The sequence below is a fragment of the Hibiscus syriacus genome, unplaced genomic scaffold (assembly GCF_006381635.1).
Source record: "Hibiscus syriacus cultivar Baekdansim isolate YM2019G1 unplaced genomic scaffold, ASM638163v2 tig00116997_pilon, whole genome shotgun sequence".
In the NCBI taxonomy this organism is placed as follows: Eukaryota; Viridiplantae; Streptophyta; class Magnoliopsida; order Malvales; family Malvaceae; genus Hibiscus; species Hibiscus syriacus.
Genome location: NW_024063513.1, coordinates 5,986,962 through 6,009,885, shown reverse-complemented (window position 1 = coordinate 6,009,885; position 22,924 = coordinate 5,986,962). Strand labels below are relative to the sequence as shown.

Here is a 22,924-nt window from a genome sequence, read left to right as displayed (position 1 = left end):
GTTTTATAACAAAATGATCCTTAAGGAAAGCTGAGTTGGACTGCTAAATGCTTGCATGAGTTTTCGAGTGCCACTATAGATAAATGATACTAAATCGATAAAATTTAGAGAAAAGATATTTGATAGGTAATTATTACTTGACAGGATGGTATTTCGGTAAAAAAACCTTCAATTTCTTCACTTCGACAGCATTTCTCTATTTTATATCCTGGGTTCATTTTCTTCCATAAGATTGGATTTTGGATTCTCATCATTTCCCTTGACAATTTTTACATGGATCCATGATTCGTTCTTTTGATGATTTTTTTAAGACATATGATCGAACATTATTTGAGTACGTGCCCAAATATGCCACAGTTATAATAGACGACAGCCAATCATTTGTTGGCAAAATTAATCATTGAGTTCCCATTATTGTTTTCCTTCGACCTGGAAACCAACATTTCGAATTGCATGTTAAAATTCTAATATTGTCGTCACTTTTATAAATTTAAATATAACCTTTATTATCCTCTAATTCATTAAATGAACAAGTAGATTTTGTTGAATGGTTGAGTTGCTTATCTTCTTGTATTTTTTTTAATTCGTGACTTTTAGACCCACTAAAAACATTCACTTTATTTCTATTAAGAGTTTCTCGACTTTCCTCCCCTCTAAATATATTTAAATCAAATTTTAAATTTATCAAAAAATTATTATTATAATATTATATTGTAGTTAAATGAATAAAATTAATAATATTATTTTCAATAATATAAGAAGTAACATTATATTTTAACAATCATATCTCCAATATAATTTTATATCCTATGAACCAAATCATTTCAACCTAATTCATTGAAATTCTATAGCATTGTTTGATGCTAACAATTTTAATCCATGTCTACTTCTATTAGGTCGGTGATGCTCCAATCAAGGGGTTAGGATGGACATTAGGTGGAATGGTTCAGTCGAGTTAGGATTTTTCTCACCCTAACATTGATCTAAGGAAAAACTCTCTCTACCTATTCTTGATTCATCACATATAGTTGTTATTTGTTACTCACTCTAAATTAGTTTCAAAATTTAAAATATATCATCAATTTAATTCGAGTAATTTTTAAATATTTTTTTCTTCAAATGTGAACCTTAGTCTTTGTCATTGTTGTCATTGTTTAGACAATTTTTTTGATTATCATCATCACCAAACGATTCATCTTTTCTCTCTCTTTTTCTTGATTAGATCAAATTTTAAAACTCAAATAAAAAAATTCATGTATGATCAATGTCGACGAAAACTATTGTCATCTATAATCATTTCTATCTATAATTCATACAAGTCGTTCATCACGGACTGAGCTATGTTTTATCCTGAAAGGTTACTGCCCTTTATTTTTTATAATTAAAAAATTACATGGGTAAAAAGCAAATTATACCTTCTAATTTTAACTAATTTTGATTTTGTTTATCTCATATTTTTACGGTTAATTCTATTTTATTCATCGCTTTGATTAATTATACATTATCCCGTATGAACTGGAATCTTGGTTTTGTCATTCATCATTGGTTGATTGTTCGATAAAAGACGATAAAGACAATAATCGAAAATAGAGAACTTTAAAAATTTCGTGTCTATTTAGTTGTAAGAGTTTAAGTCACTATAACATAGGAGGAGGAGAAGGCTATTGATTCACTGCAGCGAGAGGTTGAACGGTGGTGCTGGAGTCCCATTGAATATAGTGAAGGCCTACATAATTAAAAAATTTGAGTTTTAATAATAAAAAAAACAGACGAGAAAAATGAAGAGCTAGACTTAAGGCATAAGGGAAATCTAAACGACATATGTGATGATATTTTTACAAATATTATATATATATGATATATTTTTATTCTAAACTTAACTCCAACCAACTATTTCCTTTCTCAAACCCATCTCATCCGTCAGATTTGGATTTTTTGACCAACCATAGCTGTGAAGCCTCTCATCGTTGAAACGGCGCGCTTCGATTCGACCCCACCTCCAAAAAGTGAAGAAGTGACGAGTTAACTATCATCAGTTCCTCAACCACACTTCACTCACACTTATGGCCTCTCCTCTGCTTCTCAAAGGCATCCCGCTGCTGCGGATCCGGTTGCAACGGTACAACTGTCTCTTCGCCGGAACCGTTTCGTCTCCGCGGCGACCTTTTTGTGCCGCTTCAGACACGACTGGGCATAAAGAGGAGGTATCATCTGCGGAGAAAAGCGGTTCGGTGCTAACTGTGAGAGATCCACCGAAGTACCATAGGTGGGATGATCCTGATTACAGGAAATGGAAGGATAAGGAGGAAGAGATTCTTCGAGACATCGAGCCTATCATTTCTCTAGTTAAAGAGATTCTTCACTCCAATAGGTTAGTCTCTTCAGCCTTAGCCATGTTATCAAAAGGTCTATTTTATAGGCTCCATTTACCGAAAAAAATTAAGAATTAGTTTATACATTTGAGTTCCGTACATCTATTAAATTGTAATTGATTTGAATTTCGAACAGATGTCTAATGATGCGTTTTTCAGATTCTTGAACCTTTGTTTATGATAGTTCTAGTGTTTTAGTTGAAAATGATAACGGATGTATATGGTTAAAAAAATCGTTATCGGTTATGTTATTGTTTAAATAATAAAATCGATAAAAAAATGACCGGAAACATTATTAGGTGTTAAAAAAATGACCGAAAATATTATTAGCGCTAAAAATGACCGAAAATATTATTAGTCGCTAAAAAATGACCGAAAACATTATTAGGCGTTAAAAAAATGACCGGATATATTAAAAAAATGTTTTAGATAAAAATAATAATATTTTAAGTAATTTTTTACCGATTTTATTATTTAAACAATAACAAAACCGGTAGCGTCTTATTTTAGTCTTATATTAAAGTGTTGCACTGTAGAACTCTCCGTTTTAGCTCCGTTGATACTTTAACGAGGCAAATTGTTGATCTACTTCTTTGTCAGTTACTAGTAGTTTCAAAATTCTGAGTCCTGACATTGTTCCAAGGCTAGCAGGTTGCCATTTATTCACTAGTTCATGTATTAGTCCTGAGTAGATAACGCATTAAGCTTGAAGGTTTCTATTAGGATGAAATATTGAATTTATTAGTCCTTTGCTGCTGTGAGAGGGATGAAACCCACATTTGTAGCTTTTGCATGGTCAAGCTTGTTGTGGTTGCCTTTCTGTTTACTGTAAGAACTTGATTAATATTGTGTGAATGAATCTTTTACCTCTGTCAAAATATTGCTTTTTGATATAACACGTGCTGCTCCTGGCCATAAATAAAAGAAGTTGTTTTATTAGGATTTTGGAGCTACTGGCGTCAACAAACGAGCACTTTACTGTTGCCTCATCATCTCGTACGTCCCTTCAAACCCTGCCACTAAGTTCCCATCAATATCCCACATTATCCTCCATCGTTGAGGACAGAAAAGATGGGAACAGAATGGAACTTGGTATTGATTGGATATGCAAGCATGATATCCAATTTTATATTCATGAATTTCCATTCTTAGATGCCTTTGTATATATTAAACACACAGAGAAATATGGGGTACATGGAGTTCTCCCTGTATTTTTCTTACGAGTTTGCTAGAACTTAGACTGGAGCTGCATATACTTGTAAGTCTACAATGACAAATTTAGAAACAAAGAGCTCTCTAAAAGTACTTGAATTTTAAAATTTAAATGTGTTACTGAATCTTAAGAAAGGAAAATGTTGTAATATATTCTAACCATGTCTTAATCTTAAAACCTGTGATTTTTGCACTGCTGAGAAAAACAAGCTAACATATAATTTTGAGATGCTTTTCATTTTCAGAAGTAGCAGCTAATAAGTTGAGCAAATCTGTCTTTGCGGTGCAGCACTATTTTAAATTGTAGCCAGCTTAGTGATTGTTATACTTCTATTTATTTCTTAATGTTAGGTATAAGGATGGGGAACGTTTAATTGTTTCGGATGAGGAAACTGTGCTAGAGAAACTTCTTCGTCATCATCCACATTCTGAAGATAAAATTGGGTGTGGACTTGATTCTATTATGGTGAGTTTCTGATCGCATTGCCTTTTAGCAGGTTGTTCAATGTTTTGGTTGGATTGCTATATAATGAAACACGTGTTTTGGGTAAATTTAAGTATTTCCATTGTGAGAATGCCTTGTAGGCCAAAATTTAGAATGTGCGGATTAAGTGAATTCTACTTCAACTTAAACGAGTGCAGTTGATTGTTTTGTATGTCCTACTACCATATAAAATATGTCTTAACATTATATTAGTTAGGCTGATTCTTCGTCTCAAGATTTGGAATTTGCTCATCCAGACTTTTCTTTTATGAAATTCCAGCCTCCTCTTTCCTTTATTTCTTGTGGTGTTGAAATCTATCACTCTTTCCTTTATGTGGAATTTCAATTTCCCCTATCCTTGATGACTGGTCCCATTCTTTCCTCTATTATTTTGACATAGAATCTTCTTTTAATCTGCCTGCTAGTGTTGCTTTACTTGCTGATGGAATTGTACTGTTTTATTGTTCAATAGCTGTTGTGGTTGGATGAAACTGACCTAGCAGTGCTGCTTTCCATGTGTGTATTCATTATATATTTTATGGATGTATGGCGTACATTGGTATTTGCTTTCTAGTACAAAGTACAAACTAATAATGTGCTTAATCTCCTTTGAAGGTTGATCGACATCCTCAGTTTAGTCGCTCAAGGTGTCTCTTTGTTGTTAGAACTGATGGTGGATGGATAGATTTCTCATACCAGAAGTGTCTCCGAGCGTACATTCGAGATAAATACCCATCTCATGCAGAAAGATTTATTAGAGAACATTTTAAACGCGGTAGTGGTTAAAATGTGGAAACATAATGTTAGTAGCAGTGTTAAGAGTATGATTTTGGTGTCACTGTTGATGTTTTAAATATATCCTTTGGTTAGAGAGATTGTCAATTTGTATCAGAGACCTATATATAGCCTTGATTTCTGGGTTTCAATGTTGTAAATGACTCTTGACTAATGCTTCATGTTTACAATTTCAAATGAGGACAGAAAAATATTATTGAAATGAGCCTCTCACTCTGTCGACTTGTATCTATCTTCGTTGTGGTTGGCTTTGTGCAAGTGTGTATATGTTGTAGGAAGCTTTTCTTCATATCCTTAGAGAACTTAGCTAGCTATTGGTTTTACAAAATATAAGGATTGGTCAAAGGGCTTTATTGTAGGTCTTGAATTTTTATCAAGGCAATAAAATGGTTTAATTTCTCTCCTAGAACTGCATGGTATCGTGATTCTTGAATATTGAATACAGAGACGTGGAGAACATAGTAGAAGAAAATTACTTTGATGAGAAACAGACGGCGTCTTTGGAGTTTCGGAGGTTTGAGGAGGATGGATTTGCATTGATTTTCATTGTATGATCTTGTGTGATTATTTTATCTGATGGATAACATCAGATGGTAAGGTTGTTCACTGCTCAGTACGTTTGCCATGAAATAAGATATAGGTAAAACAACCTGCAGAGATAAATGATCGACTTCAGATCCAGCTCCATGGACTTATGCGCTATTGCAATCGAAGTCATCGTTTGCAACCAACAAACGTTTCCACCTCCAAGGATTTGAAATTGGGAATTAGAACCATAAATAATGAAAAGGTGGTGCAAACCCCATCATGACTAAGGGAGCAACACGATGATTAGATTAAGACAGACGAACCTATTAGACAGCTGGATGGAGAAAATCCATATTGCATCATCATAGTACAGATGGGAGCACAATCGTATTTGGTGAACACTCAAATGCCAAGAAAGAAAGAGGATCGAACATATTTCGATCTCTCAACAGTTTGTGATCCTATCAGCCACGTCTTGCCCTTGCCCTTGCCCTTGTACATATGGTTAGGTGGTGTGGTCATAGGGCTGCAAAGCAATTGGTTTCATGAGTCCCAATAAAGCCAAGGCTTGGCTTTCTGTTGTGTGTGGTTTCAGTTAGATGGCGAAAAGCACCACCCATACTTTTTGATTCTCCAATTGATGCGCCCTTTTCAGACCGACTCTTTCACCACTCTTCCCTACAATTATCATTCTACTTTGAATCAACTCTGTTTTTTTTTTTCTTTTAGGAAATTTTCAGAGGAAATTTTGTAGCGATTCATTATTGGTGTGACCTTTCAAACCCATTTTACTATATTCATAAAAGTCAAGATCAAAACTCATGATTTTACTTAAAGAAATTTAATTTCTTGTCTCACTAAACCAAGTAATTATTGGTTAGTGTTTTTTATTAACAATAAAACAACATAATATAAATAAATTTATAAATATAATAAAAATTATATAACATAAATTAACAATACGTAAAGATTGCAGGTATGATGAGGCATTTACGACTTGCGCTCACCCATATTTCATTTTGCTCTTTTTACTTTTCTTTAATTGTTGATGAGTTTCATTTAGAGAAAATCGCCTCAGTGACCAAAAATGCCTTATAATATACGATTTTAACCAACTTTTTTTTGATTTGCCAAAATGACCAACAAAATCGCAACGCGATATCAAAACCGCAACGCGATTTAGAAAAGCGCAACGTTGAAAAGAAGATCGCAACACGATCTTCCAAGAATCGCAATGCGATTCATAAAATCGCAACGCGATCTTCCAAGAATCGCAACGCGATTCAGAAAATCGCAACACGATTCAGAAAATCGCAACGCGGTTCAGAACATCGCAACGCGATCTTCCAAGAATCGCAACGCGATTAAGAAAATCGCAACGCGATTCCAAGAATCGCAACACGATTCCAAGAATCGCAACGCGATTAAGAAAATGAGTAAATTCTTTCAAAAGTTGTTGCATTTGTTTCTTTCTTAAGAATTTTCTCTAAAAAGATAGTATCCGCGCGGACGTGTCGAAGACACGTATTACCATTACCATTACCATTACCACGACCACGACCACGACCACGACCACGACCACGACCACGACCACGACCACGACCACGACCACGACCACGACCCGACCCGAGACGAGACGGCGGCGGCGGCGGCGCGCGAGAGTCCCCCTTGTTCTCTTTCACTCAACAAGTAAATGGGAAATCCAAGCCTTAAATACACTTCCCAATAGTGTTTCCAATACTATGTGGGATTGAGCATTACTCAACACTTCAAAGAAAATATAGCAATTTTTGTAGTATTTTCCCACTTAATCCATATATAAAAATATTAAAACATTTTATCAAGAGAATTAAAAGAGTTGTAGATATCTACATTTCAATTCAAACTTATACATATAGTTTTAATATGATAAAATGTTTTAATATTTTTAAATATGGATTAAGCGGGAAACATGCTACAAAAATTGCTATATTTTCTTTAAAGTGTTGAGTAATGCTCAATCCCACATAGTATTGGAAACACTATTGGGAAGTGTATTTAAGGCTTGGATTTCCCATTTCCTTGTTGAGTGAAAGAGAACAAGGGGGACTCTCGCGCGCCGCCGCCGCCGCCGCCGTCTCGTCTCGGGTCGGGTCGTGGTCGTGGTCGTGGTCGTGGTCGTGGTCGTGGTAATACGTGTCTTCGACACGTACGCGCGGATACTATCTTTTTAGAGAAAATTCTTAAGAAAGAAACAAATGCAACAACTTTTGAAAGAATTTACTCATTTTCTGAATCGCGTTGCGATTCTTGGAAGATCGCGTTGCGAATTACTGAATCGCGTTGCGATTTTCTTAATCGCGTTGCGATTCTTGGAAGATCGCGTTGCGATTTTCTTAATCGCGTTGCGATTCTTGGAAGATCGCGTTGCGATTTTATGAATCGCATTGCGATTCTTGGAAGATCGCGTTGCGATCTTCTTTTCAACGTTGCGCTTTTCTAAATCGCGTTGCGGTTTTGATATCGCGTTGCGATTTTGTTGGTCATTTTGGCAAATCAAAAAAAAGTTGGTTAAAATCGTATATTATAAGGCATTTTTGGTCACTGAGGCGATTTTCTCTTTCATTTATAGGGGATCGATCTGCGTAAAAAAAGGAAAGTGAGAAGCAGGAGTAACCATGGTTTTTAGAACCGGATCGGTTAGTAAATCGGTTATGCTATCGGTTCGGTGGTTCAATCGGACGACATCATAATTATTTAAAAAATTAAATAAAAATACAAAAAATATTTAATAAAAAATAATTTTGTATATCACAAGTCATATTCAAAGCAAGTCATAACATATATAAATTAAAAACCATAAAATCAAGTGAAACAAAATGATTCAAATTAACTACAACATAATATTTAAGGTAAAACATATTAAATAATAAATATAATTATATAACTATAATTAAAAAATAAATTTAGGGCTAAAAAAATCATAACAAAATGATATTGTTTGGTTTAATTTTTTTTTAAAAACAATCTCACATGGCTGAAAAACATAGAAGAACATCCCAAAAGTCTAAAGAGTAAAAATACGAGAACAAAACAATCTCACATTGCTAAGAAACATAAAAGAGCATCACAACTAACTTCTATAAATAATAGAGGTAATTTGGCATTCAAAATCATGGAGACTTTTGGTGAGCATAGAGTAAACTATTTTTTCACTTCAATCAAGCTCGAATTTTAGGCTTCAATCGAGCTTCTAATTTTTTTTTTTGAGTTCAAGCCTTTTCGAGTTCAAGTTTCAATATTATATTTCGAGTTCGAGTTGAACTTGATAATTTTTAGTTCGTGAGTTTTAGTCGAGTTGAGCTCAGCAATACTCGAGTTCGACTTGGCTCGTTTAACAAACGACGTCGTTTGGTTTAATTTTTTTTTTAAAAAAAAAACAAAATATCCGATTTTTCTCGGTTTTTTCCGATTTTCAGCCGATCCGATTCGAACGGTTCAACGGTTCCGACCGGTTCATTAGTAGCGGTTCAACCGATGTAGTTTGAACCGGACTAAACAACGATTCTCAATTGAACCGATTGAACAGACTGATCCGATCCGATTTTCAAAACACTGGGAGTAACAGCAAAGCAAAAGAAGGAAAGCAACTTATGAGTTAGAATCCACACTGCCATACAATTCCGAGTTCTCATCTTCATTCACCGCACCTCCTCCCCATTTTCCATGCCTCAAAGGCAACTCTTTTTTTATTATTATATTTTGACATATAAATTTAATATTTATGTTAATATAAGGGTTAGAATCTACCTACGCTTACGATAAAATTTTTAGTTTTATATTTTTTTAGATCGTTGAATGAGATGAAATTAAATATTGAAATTAATTATTTGTTTTTTTAATAAATATTTTATTATTTCTTACTGTTAATCTTAATATTTGATTTCCCTTCATCCGATGATCTTAAAAATGAGAATAAATTTCTAGTTTTATACATTTTTATGCTCGTTCGATAAGGGAAAATCAAAGATTGAAAATATCTCTTTGTTTTTTCCCAATGAATATCTTATTTTTTTCTAATGTTAATCTCAACTTTTGATTTCCCTTCATCCTATAATTATAAAAAAGTAAACAAAAATTAATTTTATACTATGTAATTGGATCCTAAACCATAATGTAATAATCAACTTTTTTTTATGTAATTCGGTGTTTAGGCTTTTTTGCATAATTATATATCTAATATTTTTATCACATGTTTTAATCCTAATTAATTCTTATTTATAATTTTAATAATGTTTAATTAAAAACAATATGTATTATATGTTTAAAAGTTTCTTTAAAGGAAATATTTAAAAAGTTAAACATTGCAATTTTAAATATAATTAAAAAATAATTCTATAATATATTATTAATGTTTTTATGTTCTAATTTTCCTTTTCTTTCTTATGTCGTCGTAAGTCTTTTTTTTTCCATCTTTGTGATCAACGGCGACATAAATTTTGGTGTTAGTCATTCACCGTCGGTATTAATTGTATTTTTCTTTATTTTATTATGTCATATATTTGTTTTTTTAATAATTATATTTCTATGACACGTTTTCTTCTATCTTTGTAATACATTTTTTTCGTCTTTTGATATGTTTTTAGTCTTTTGACCACTAATTTTACTTATCTTTTTCTCAAGGTTAGATTTGACATTTTTATTACTAATTAAGATAACACTTATTTGTTATCATTCTGGTATTCCCTGACCCTCATTAGATTTAGATACACGATTTGTGTTCATTAATAATTTTTTCTCGTTGCTCGATTATGATTTGCATTTTGACAATAATTTTTCAATAGCTTGATATTTTTATGGTTCGTTTATTTATACGATCAAATCTTTATGTATGTACTTGTTATTCAAGTTTATTTAGTTAGTTTTTAACCTTTTTATTTTAATCTTAAGTGACTAGTTTTTTATGTTATGATTATAGAGAAATATTATTATTATTATTATTATTATTATTATTATTATTATTATTATTATTATTATTATTATTATTATTATGTGTTGTAGTTTAATGCCGTGGTTGTAAACAATTATTATAATTTTTTTAATAAAACTAGTGGCTTTTATCTATCAAAAGTATAATTCAAAATTTAAAAATTAATAAAAATAAATGGTTTTCAAAATAATTGAAAAATAGGGATAGGTTTCCAAATAATTTTTTGAGGACCGGAAAAAGAGAAAATCGCCTCAGTGACCAAAAAAAAGTTATAATATACGATTTTAACCAACTTTTTTTGGATTTGCCAAAATGACCAACAAAATCGCAACGCGAAATAAAAATCGCAACGCGATCCCCAGAATCGCAAATCAGTTTCCAAAATCGCAACGCGATTCTTGAAAATCGCAATGCGATAGTACAAATTCGCATTGCGATTTTCCAAAATCGCAACGCGAATATGAAAATCGCAACGCGAACACATAAATCGCAACGCGTATCCGTAAATCGCAACGTGTATTCGTAAATCGCAACGCGTATGGGTAAATCGCAATGCGTATCCGTATATCGCAACGCGTATCCGTAAATCGCAACGAGAATCTGTAAATCGCAACGATAATCCGTAAATCGCAACGCGATATTTAAAGCGCCATTATAATCGCTACGCGTATTTTATTTTCAAATTACAAAAAGAATATTAAGACAAAATCCCGTAATCGCAACTCATAACCTAAAACCTAAAATCACAACTCAGTCCCATCTCCATCTCTCACTCTCTACGGCGAAGAAATCCGTCCCCATCTCCGAAGATTTCCGTCCCCATCTCCGGCGAAATCCCTCACAACCATTCACGGTCAGAAATCCCTCACAATATTCAGAAATGGAAAATCAACCTCCGAGGGTTAGTTTTTTTAATTATTTTTATTTTGAAATGTTTGCATTATTGTAGGTTTTTCATATTGAAACTGATGATAAGTTTACTGGTCATTTCAATAATAGATTAACCATTTCACTTAGATTTCATTTCGCGTTACGATTCTGTCGTTGCGATTTTCATTTCGCGTTGCTATTCTCTCGTTCCGATTTTCAAGTTAGTATTTGTCTTTGTCTTTGTTCTGTCTTTTGGTTGAAGTAATGCAATCCATTCAAGTTTCAATTTGCAGAAGAGTCGCAACGAGATAAATGAAAATCGCAACGAGAGAATGACTGTCGCAACGAGAGAAATGACAATCGCAACGAGAGAATCGCAACGCGAAATGAAAATCGCAACGACAGAATCGCAACGCCAAACCAAAATCGCATTGCGATTTTCATTTCGCGTTGCGATTCTCTCGTTGCGATTGTCATTTCGCGTTGCGATTCTCTCGTTGCGATTGTCATCTCGCGTTGCGATTCTCTCGTTGCGATTTTCATTTCAACCAAAAGACAAAACAGTGTTGCAAATTTTAGTTTCAAGAATAAACTACTACTTTTTATGTTTATTGTTTTTGGTATATCTTCACAGTGTAGTTTTTGGTATATCTAACTTGGTATGTTTATTGTTTTTGTAGAAATTTTTTTCGGCTCAATTGACCTTGAGAAATAAAGTCAGCCTGGCCACTACAATTGCAAAGAAGCTTTCACCTGCTCAAAGACAATTGTTTGAGGAAACCTGCTTCGGGCCATGGCTGAGAGTACAGCATCCGGGTGGAGATGCTAATTTGACCCATTTGTGGCTTCAGACCATGACATCAAATCTACCCGACAGTATACAACGTGGTGAGGAAGAGATATGGTTTCATTTTCCACCAGCGTATACTTGTTTTGGGCGGAAGGAGTTCTGCTTAATCACTGGTCTACGATTCGGACACGATGATGTAGGCCGGTACACTCGTCATATCGCCCGCCCATCATGGTTATCCCGGGTTTTTCCGGATGAGTCAATGGAGAAGCCGAACCTACATGTCGACGACCTGAAGAAATTGTTTAATAAGAAAGCTGGTTTCACTCGGATGGATGACGTCGATGTTGTCCGAGTATGCCTTCTACTACTTGTGTATGCCGGTTTTTTAGGCAGAGAGGCCAGACAACCTATTCATCGGGAGCTAATAATATTGGTAGAGGACCTGAATGCATGGAATCTGTTTCCGTGGGGTTCGTATATATGGAAAGCTACCTGGACTAAGTTGTCGTCTGCCTTTGATGACCGCAAAAGTTTGCGGGGCGATGGGTCCAAATACACTTTGTCAGGCTTTGTTTGGGCCTTTAAGGTAAGAATTTCTATATAATGTTTCTAAAATTATAATTAATTATTTAACAATTACTAATTTTGTTATTATATTGTTTGTAGATTTGGATATTCGAGGCTTTCCCCAGCATGCGTACATATGCAATAAAAACGTCAAATGATATTCCCAGGGCTATTTCCTGGAAGAGGAAAACTCTGTTGGATTGGGAAGACTTAATACCATATGCCACAATAAATAATGTAAGTTAACACAAATACTTTCATATAATATAAACAAGTTATTAATAGTAGACGTTTAACTTTGTTTGAGTTTTTATATTTTAGGAGGCTAACATTCCATTACAAAGACTGACACCCACGGAGGAAGAGCTTGCCACTGATTGGTGGCAAGCTAGTCTGAATTTTTTTGATGGCACGGATGATGAGCAGCATCCACTTCCTCCAATTCGAGAGCCATCACCTCACCTAGAGCCATCACCCGATCGACCCGACTATACACCTCTAGAACGAGAGCCATCACCTATCCCGTCACATCATCGAGCCTCTTCTCCACCATCACCTCATGATAGGCGACCGGCAAAGATGCCACGACTCCTATCTCCCTGTTCTCCACCTCCACCTCAACGGGATGAGTCAAGGGAGTTACGTGATGAGGTCAATGCCTTGCGTGAGGAGATCGGTACTCTACGCGATAACGATGGTGCATGGCGTGTGGAGGTGTCAACTTTACGTGGTGAGGTTGCCGCTCTACGTGAGATGATAGTATCGTTGCAGAATGAGGTTCATACTCTACGCAACGAGGTAAGTTTAAGATTTTCCATATTTAACTTAATGATAAATTTACTCGTAATTTCACTTAGATTAGCCATTTCACTTAGATTGCTTAGTAAATTTATTCGGTTGCTGCCAATTCTGCTAAACTGTGTATTCTTTAACACTGTGAAATAGTATTTGTCTTTGTTTTGTCTTTTGGTTGAAAGTAAATTTGTTCGGTTGCTGCCAATTCTGCTAAACTGTGTATTCTTTAACACTGTGAAATAGTATTTGTCTTTGTTTTGTCTTTTGGTTGAAAGTAAATTTGTTCGGTTGCTGCCAATTCTGCTAAACTGTGTATTCTTTAACACTGTGAAATAGTATTTGTCTTTGTTTTGTCTTTTGGTTGAAAGTAAATTTGTTCGGTTGCTGCCAATTCTGCTAAACTGTGTATTCTATAACACTGTGAAATAGTATTTGTCTTTGTTTTGTCTTTTGGTTGAAAGTAAATTTGTTCGGTTGCTGCCAATTCTGCTAAACTGTGTATTCTTTAACACTGTGAAATATTATTTGTCTTTGTTTTGTCTTTTGGTTGAAAGTAAATTTGTTCGGTTGCTGCCAATTCTGCTAAACTGTGTATTCTTTAACACTGTGAAATAGTATTTGTCTTTGTTTTGTCTTTTGGTTGAAAGTAAATTTATCCATTCAAGTTTCAATTTGCAGAAGAAGAAATAGTTTACTTTCGCAACACGAAACTTAAAATCGCAACGCGAAACCAAAATCGCAACGCGAAATGAAAATCGCAACGACAGAATCGCAACGCGAAACCAAAATCGCAACGACAAGATCGCAACGCGAAACCAAATCGCATTGCGATTTTCATTTCGCGTTGCGATTCTTTCGTTGCGATTTTCATTTCGCATTGCGATTCTGTCGTTGCGATTTTCATTTCGCGTTGCGATTTTGGTTTCGCGTTGCGATTTTAAGTTTCGTGTTGCGAAAGTAAACTATTTCTTCTTCTGCAAATTGAAACTTGAATGGATAAATTTACTTTCAACCAAAAGACAAAACAAAGACAAATACTAACTTCAGGGTATTAGTTTGAAACATATTTTTCTTTGTTATCTGATGCATTTTGTGAACTATGATAGAATAATGACTTGGGTGAATACAATGCAAGTTTGAAACATATTTGTCTTTGTTTTCACTGTTTAAATATCATGTCTGTTTATTTACTGATTTTTGTATTTAATTATTTAGCGGCCCGATAGAGTGGATGCTTTACGTCGGGTTATGCTTGCACGACGGAGTTCACGCATCAGACAGCGTGCACGTGCTATTAAGTCTCCGTACACCCCAATAGTGCGAAGACACCGCAAGAAGAAGCCCGACTCGCCTGTCATCCCTCAAGAGTCCACTCCTATCGTTGAAGAGGCCCCCCCTATCATTCCTCGAGAGTCCCCTCCCACCGTTCAAGAGGCCACTGTCATCATTGAAGAGGTCCCTCCCACCATTCAAGAGCCCGATTCACATGGCGTCATATGTAGGCTTCTTAAGAAACCCTCTGACGTGCCGGACATGATGGATTCAAGTTGGCTCTTGTATGAGTTACCGGCCAGTACCATACCGGTATCTGAAGAGGAGAGGGAACAACTACCGGACACAATTCTGGATAACACCCTTTGGGCTAAGACCGCTGTTGATTTTTATCTACATGAGCGGAGCCAGGGGTGTTTCACTGACATATGCAAGCTCACCGATGATATCTATTTGTTGCTTGATCGGTCTTGGTGGGGCGTATTATTAGGGGTCGAAGACAATGGCTATTTCGATGGGGGGGTAAGTCTTATATTTTTCTTATATTTCAATTTGATTAATTTTTTTTAAATTTATGTAAGTCACTAATATATGTCTTTTTTTGTAAAACAGCATATCGATGCGTGGGTGACACGTCTTCTAATAATAAGAAAACTTAAGAAAATAAAAATATACGATATACAATTATGCCGACGTCTTTTCACGCCGTTCACTTGAAGAATGCACGAAATGAATCATTTGATTTGGGCAATGGACAAGCTAAACTTTATCCTGCATGGTGGGAGGTCGATAAGGTTAGTATTTATTTTAGATTGAGTTTAAAGGTTTTATGAAATAAGTGCGCAAATGAATGAATTATTACTTATGATTGCAGGTGTTTATCCCTGTTTTGGAACGTAAACATTGGATTCTCGTCGAGCTTCAGCTCCCATCCCTTAAGACAATAGTGTATGACAGCATGATAAATTACATATCATTGGCTGATTTAAGAGATGTTATTAAGGGATGGAGCTCTCATTTGGCTAAATTCTTGGATGCGATCAATTATTGGACTCGTTCTGGAAACAAGAAGCCAAAGAAGCTCAATATTACAGTTATTAGAGACGAGACCGCGCCACAACAAACGAGCGGAGCCAGAGGAGATTGTGGTCCTCTCGTATGCTTGGCGTTGGAGCGTTTGACGACGGGAAGCATCAAGTATCTACCTCCCACCGATAGAGATAAAGCTGCAGTAGGCTTGTGGTTTCGGCATTATATGGCTAAATCGATATATACGAGACGCTGCCTACCTGCATCCGCGTTATAAAAATGTCCATAAACAATTGGTAAGTTTATATACTTTTGGTTTGAAAATGTTTGGTTAAGTACCTAGAATTCAATAATTTGCTGTTTGTAGGTTTTAGATGTGTAGAAAGTGTTGTTTGAACAAATGTTTGGTTTCTGCAGGTTAATCTCAGAAGTGAACTGCGTGAAAATGATGTCGAGCTGCAAAAGTTGATTCAATAGTTTAATTGATTGTTTTTTGATTGTTTAATTGATTTGTAAAAGTTGATTCAATAGTAGATGATCGGAAATAAGAATTATTGCTTATTTTTGATTGTTTAATTGATTTGTAAAAGATGATTTGTAAAAGTTGATTTGTGTAATTGATGCGAATATAATTCTTATTTGTGCTTGTTTAATTGATTGAAATGTAATGGTTGATTTTGTTGATTTCAATCTGCATTATGTTGAAGGCAAAATTGACTATCGCAATGCGAAATGAAAATCGCAATGCGAAATGAAAATCGCAACGAGAGAATCGCAATGCGAAATGAAAATCGCAATGCGGAAATGAAAATCGCAATGGGAGAATCGCAATGCGATTTTAATTTCGCATTGCGATTATCTCGTTGCGATTTTCATTTCGCATTGCGATTTTCATTTCGCATTGCGATTCTCTCGTTGCGATTTTCATTTCGCATTGCGATTCTCTCGTTGCGATTTTCATTTCCGCATTGCGAAATGAAAATCGCAATGCGGAAATGAAAATCGCAATGCGGAAATGAAAATCGCAACGAGAGAATCGCAATGCGATTTTCATTTCGCATTGCGATTCTCTCGTTGCGATTGTAATTTCCGTGTTGCGATAGTCAAATGCATGCCTAATAGTGATAACAACTGAATAACAAGAGTTGGTTAAGTCAAAATGGTTGGCCTGAGTCATTAATTCAACTGAAAATGTTAAAAGTTCACACATAAAATCCACATAATACAACGTTTGCATTTAAAAATCACCTAAGTTAACAGTCCCAAAAGGTGAAGCCAATTGTGATTGGATTTTAAAGATGGTTGCCTTTTGCTTGACACCATATGAGCTTTGGATTTTGATGAGGATCCATATTTTGGTAGAGGAAAAGATGATTTTGATGGCACTGGTGATCCACATGTCAACCTTGTATGACCACTTTCCTTGCACCGACTACATGTCGATCTCTTCTTCTCTTCACCCTTAGACGGTATACGATCGTGACTTTTTGGTCGGCCAGGTAGCCTTCTATCCATGGCTGGTGGCAAAACTGTTTGTAAGTCATCTGGTATGTCCCACTCAGAAGGATGTGGAATAGGGTAGACAATCTCGGCATAAGTCTGTCGATAAACTTCTGTAGTGTAGCAATCCATAGCGTATGCGCTTGAATCATCTTGGTTTAAATGAAGAGCAACTTTTATAACATGGCCACACGGATAACCAGATGTTTGCCATTTCATACAACTACACGTCTTTGCATTTAGATCGACTAGCCCATTTAAGTTATTATCCAGTACTTGAAACAAAGTGTTTGAACATGGTTCAACTCTCCATGACGTTGACTTCACAACACGTTTCGTTATCTTTTTTTCAGTCCATGGTGTAACACGATGTTCCAATGTTCCTGTAAATTTAAATAAACAATAATTAGTAAAATATATAAATATGATAAGTTACGAATTCAAAGAAATAATACCTGCATGGTTTCTTTTCTTGTAGTACCACTGTTGAATAGAGGCTCGAAAAAACTCCATTAACATAGTAATGGGTAATTTCCGGGAATGACGACTTAGAGCGTTGATTGATTCTGCACTATTAGACGTCATGAAACCATATCTTGCTCCAAGTTGATGTACTCTTGACCATCTTTCAAACCCGACATCTTCTAGTGTTTGAGCACACTGAGGCAAAACACGTCTTAAACAATTTATATGCTTATTGAAATCCACTTCCCGATAAGCTTTTACAGCCTTCCAGTATGTCCATTTGTGCTTTTTTATACCAGCAGACCTTGATTTTAGATTTCTATACAAATGAACACCACAAAGTCCATGAAAAGCATCTGGGAAACACCTTCTAACAGCGTTGTCAATTGAGTTTGCCCTATCGGATATGATTGTCAGATTGCTAATAGGACCTATGCAATCCCTAAGATGCCCCATAAACCATGTCCATGAATCAGAGGTTTCAGATTTGCCAACCCCGTAAGCTATTGGCAATATCCCATTGTTAGCATCCATGGCTACTGCTAATAAGTTTACTCCAAGGTATCGACCTTTCAAATGTGCTCCGTCAACTATAATAACTGGGCGCATGCAAGTAATAAACGAACGAATCTACAAAATAATATACACAAGAAATATAATCATTTAAATGTGAAATGCATGTAACTAACAAAAATGAGTCAACAAAATTATATTGATTTACTAACCGTAGCACCAATGGCGATAAACAGCAACTCAAAGCGTCCATCTCTATCTGTTTTGATATGAGTTACCGACCCAGGATTTTTCAGCTTTAAATTGTGACAATAAGCCGGCAGTTGGGCAAACGATGCTTCTGGCGACCCCCTCAACAATTCCAAGGCATAACATTTGGCTCTCCAAGCTTGAGAATATGATATACTAATCTTGAACCGAGCATTCATGTCAGTCATAATTTCATGTCCCCGATATACCCTGCCATTCAAAAACATTAACTCAGCCAGAAAACCACCCAACACCTTTTTGTTTGCCTGTCTATGGTGAGGAAAAACTTGGGTTCTTGAACATGTATGTTTATCAATAAAAGTCCTAACTTGAAACATTTTGCAATCTTTTATTCTCTTTGCAATCATACGCCACGTACAGTTTTTGTCAATCATACACCTTGTTTCGAAACGATCTTTGCTTGATTTGTTAACTTTTAGTTGATAGCCATCTTCCACACATTTCGTATACAAAGCTATCTTCAAGTCTTCCTTTGTATCAAAACAATCATCTTTCTTGACACGAATAACTTTTGTGTAACAATCAACTGCTTTCTTTGCCAACTCTTCTTCCGGTAACTGAAGTAATTCTGGCATATTCCAGTTATACTCCCGTGGCATTTTCTTTTCTTCGGGGACTTTTTCTTCTTCTTTTTCTTCTTCAGGATTATATGAATTACAGAATGGATGTTCAACATGTTCATTCACAGTCGTAACTTCCTCCTCATTATCATCAACAACATCTTCCTCGGCAACGGGTGTTTCATCATCAAAATTCGGGTATTGACCAATATGAAAATCATTACACACATGGTCTGTTTCTTCTTCTGAAACATCATCAAAATCCGTGTATTGACCAATATCAAAGTCCGGATATTGACCAAGACCAAATTTCGAATACTGACTAGTACTCACAATTTTTTCTGTTGGCTCATCATCGTCTAACTGGTCAATACGAAAACCGGAATTTGGTGCTGAAAGTTGATTGGGATTTGGATTAGAGAAAGGTTGTGGGTTTTGAGAAAAACTTAGTTGATTACTACCCGCTACTGACCCAACAATACTACTTCTAGGTTCAACAACATACAATGTAACATCATCTTGTGAAACACTAATGTAAGCAATGAATCGTTCAACATCTTCATTGTCGGTTAACAAATAAACTTTACCATTTCTCTGATAAAATAGCCTAAATCCACTTAGGGGCTCTAAATTCAATTTATTTGAAACACGTAGCATTAGAGTTTCATAAGTTAACTTTTGTAAAGACAATTTTAGTTGAAGATTCATGGGTAAAGGCATATATTGTAAAACACCATGAACATTATCCCATGACCCTCCAAAACACAAATCTATCCAAACATGATCAACATTAGATGATTTCATGGTTGTAAATTAATTTACTAAACAGACGAGCTGCGAAACTAAAACCTGTTGCCGGATTGGGAAGGATGTCGTTGGATATAGGAACGGATGTCGTCGGAGAGAGTGATAGATGGAGATGGAATGAGTTGCGATTTAGGGATTTAGTTTATGATTTCAGTGTTATATACCCAAAATTTCAGTGTTGTGATTTACAGATTCTCGTTGCGATTTACGGATTATCGTTGCGATTTACAGATTCTCGTTGCGATTTACGGATTATCGTTGCGATTTACAGATTCTCGTTGCGATTTACGGATACGCGTTGCGATATACGGATACGCTTTGCGATTTACCCATATGCGTTGCGATTTACGGATACGCGTTGCGATTTACGGATACGCGTTGCGATTTATGTGTTCGCGTTGCGATTTTCATATTCGCGTTGCGATTTTGGAAAATCGCAATGCGAATTTGTACTATCGCATTGCGATTTTCAAGAATCGCGTTGCGATTTTGGAAACTGATTTGCGATTCTGGGGATCGCGTTGCGATTTTTATTTCGCGTTGCGATTTTGTTGGTCATTTTGGCAAATCCAAAAAAAGTTGGTTAAAATCGTATATTATAACTTTTTTTTGGTCACTGAGGCGATTTTCTCCTGGAAAAAATATTCCTTTTCTATTCTCAACAGGCTTCATTATTCTATAATTAATCCACTGCCTGTACCCAAAAAGAAAAAAAAAATAAAGGAATTGAGTTATCCTGCTGGAGAGCAGTAAATTACACGGGGAAATGTTTTTTTTTAAATTGTAGAATTAATTTGAATGTTTTTCATGGCTTTCTGCAACCAAGCATGCATACTCTGTATAGTAACATTTCTGTTAATAATGGAGGCCTCATTTAAGAGACCAAAAAGGAACACCCTACATGCAGATGTAACACCCAACAGGGACGAAACTAATACACCCCATTATCACATTCATATACCCCTACTCAAACTTGCACACTTCGTTTTAAGAAGGCAAGCTACAGGTTTTTGAATTTCTAGCACCTCTGCCTCCATTTATTTCATTCATTATATTTGGCTGCATGCCTCAATCCACACAACTGTGTTCTGTTTTCTGTATCCTTTTACGGTACTACTTGCCCGTCTTATTACAGCAAACCCGTGTGACATTTTTAAAAATTAAGTTAAATAAAGTTTTATATATTAAATTTTAATTATTTTAAACTAAACCTAAATTGGATTATATATATGTAAGGATGAGTTTTGAATTGTATTGTACTAGCGCAGCCATTTTTGCGGGGCTACCATAAATGATATTCCTCCTTGCATCATACGCAGAGATATTTATAAAAAAAATAACAAATATAAGTAATAAAAAGAAAGAGTAGAGCTATAATAATTAAAATATGGAGACAAATTAAAGGATGGAATAGGAAGTTGAATGGTTGTGGCTGTGGTTCCTGCTGATAATAATACCCGTTGTGGATGTTGGTATCAAGGTCCAACCAGTGCGAGTTCCAAAACACTGTAAATGAAATCCAGCTAATCATCGTGCATGCACTTACATATATATATTTAAGAAACCGAAAACTGATCCACAGTATAAAATTACCCTATGTTCTTAGCAAATGTATTTAAAAAAGTCTACTGCTGTTGTACCTTTTGAGTTTCTCAACAGTTGAATTTCTTTGGGTTGGGGGCACTGCAATCAGACGTTCTTTTCATGTGTTGGGGTCTTTGTGTGTACACGCCAATGCCATCCTTCGCACTACTCTGAACTCTCAGGCAAAAACTAAATTCTGTTTTGTGTTTTTTAAAATTTAATTTATTTTCTAAATTTATAGAGATGGAAAGAAAAGGAAAAAAAAATCTCCCTCGGGGGCCCATTCAAACCTTTAACAAAGGAACTGTACAATACAAATTCATAGAATATAATATAAGAATTCAGATGAGAAAAATTAAAATTCATTGGCATTGAAGGTGTTTTTCTCGAAAAATCATCGGTGATCGATATATTTATTGATCTAATATCGGTCAGATTATATTTTTTGATCTAACACCTGTAGCAGTAAAGCGCGCTCTCTGTCCCGCGTTATATGCTGATTTGGCGCCACGTGGGATATAGTGTGCTCCCTGTATCGCGTTATATGTTGACATGTCTTACATGTGGGTATAGCGCGCCCCCTGATCCGCGCTATACGTCACGTAGGGATATAGCCGCCCCTGTTCAGCGCTATACCTGGGTATCTGACAGAATTATATTTAGCGCGGACCCTGGTCCGCGCTATACCTATTATTTGAATAATTACATATAGCGTTGTGCAGGTACCGCGCCTTATATGGTTATAAATACCCTTCACTCCAGGTTAAGTTTCTCACATCTCTCCTCTCAACTTATAAATTAATACAACAATTCCGTCAACGAGTAATAATTCTGATAATTTTCTCATATTTGATTTAGAAGTTCATGTGATTTTTCGTTATAAATTTTATTATAATTTTTTTATTATACTTATTGTTTATTGTGATTATTTGAAAAAATATTATACTAATTATTTTTAATTAATTTTTGTGTTTGTAAAATTAAAAAGCAGGAGCATACGTCAAAATAGTTTTGCGGTGCAGATAATAATACTCTTCGCACGGAAGATGGAATGTGTGGGTATCCGGCCTCCACCGCTCTACTAAGACAGAAATAAAGTCTGGTTCTATCTTACAGTGACCCTGATATCTACCTATGTAATCAAATCCAGCCTCTACTAAATACGGCAAGACACGGCTAGGTATCACTAACTTAAGATTCCTAATAAAAGGATCTAATACACGATCATTCTCCTAAAATTAAATAATTACACAAATTAATTCTTAATCTAATAATCATGCATTAAATAAATCAACAAATTATTACAAATAATTTAAATTAAGTTAAAACGTTAAAATGTTACCGTATCAGCAAAGTGTCGAGAATATGATTTTAATCCACGAGAAGTAGACCGTCTTCTATTATATATTTGTAAAAAAATTATATTAGTAAAATATTAAATAAAATAAAATACTTAAATAAATTAAATATATAATATTAAAAATATTATAAAATATACCTTAAACAGATAGAGTATTTGAGAGAATTTAAAAGAATTTA

At 35.2% G+C, this 22,924-nt stretch overlaps 1 protein-coding gene across 1 annotated transcript; it reads left to right on the top strand.

Annotated features, from left to right (window-relative positions):
- Positions 1–1,981: 1,981 nt before the first annotated feature.
- LOC120194175 (protein DCL homolog, chloroplastic-like) lies at positions 1,982–5,084 on the top strand. Its single transcript, XM_039196564.1, has 3 exons — positions 1,982–2,371; positions 3,936–4,050; positions 4,684–5,084. The coding sequence occupies exons 1-3, from the start codon at positions 2,064–2,066 to the stop codon at positions 4,852–4,854; spliced, it is 594 nt and encodes a 197-aa protein (XP_039052495.1). The 5' UTR covers positions 1,982–2,063; the 3' UTR covers positions 4,855–5,084.
- Positions 5,085–22,924: the final 17,840 nt, after the last annotated feature.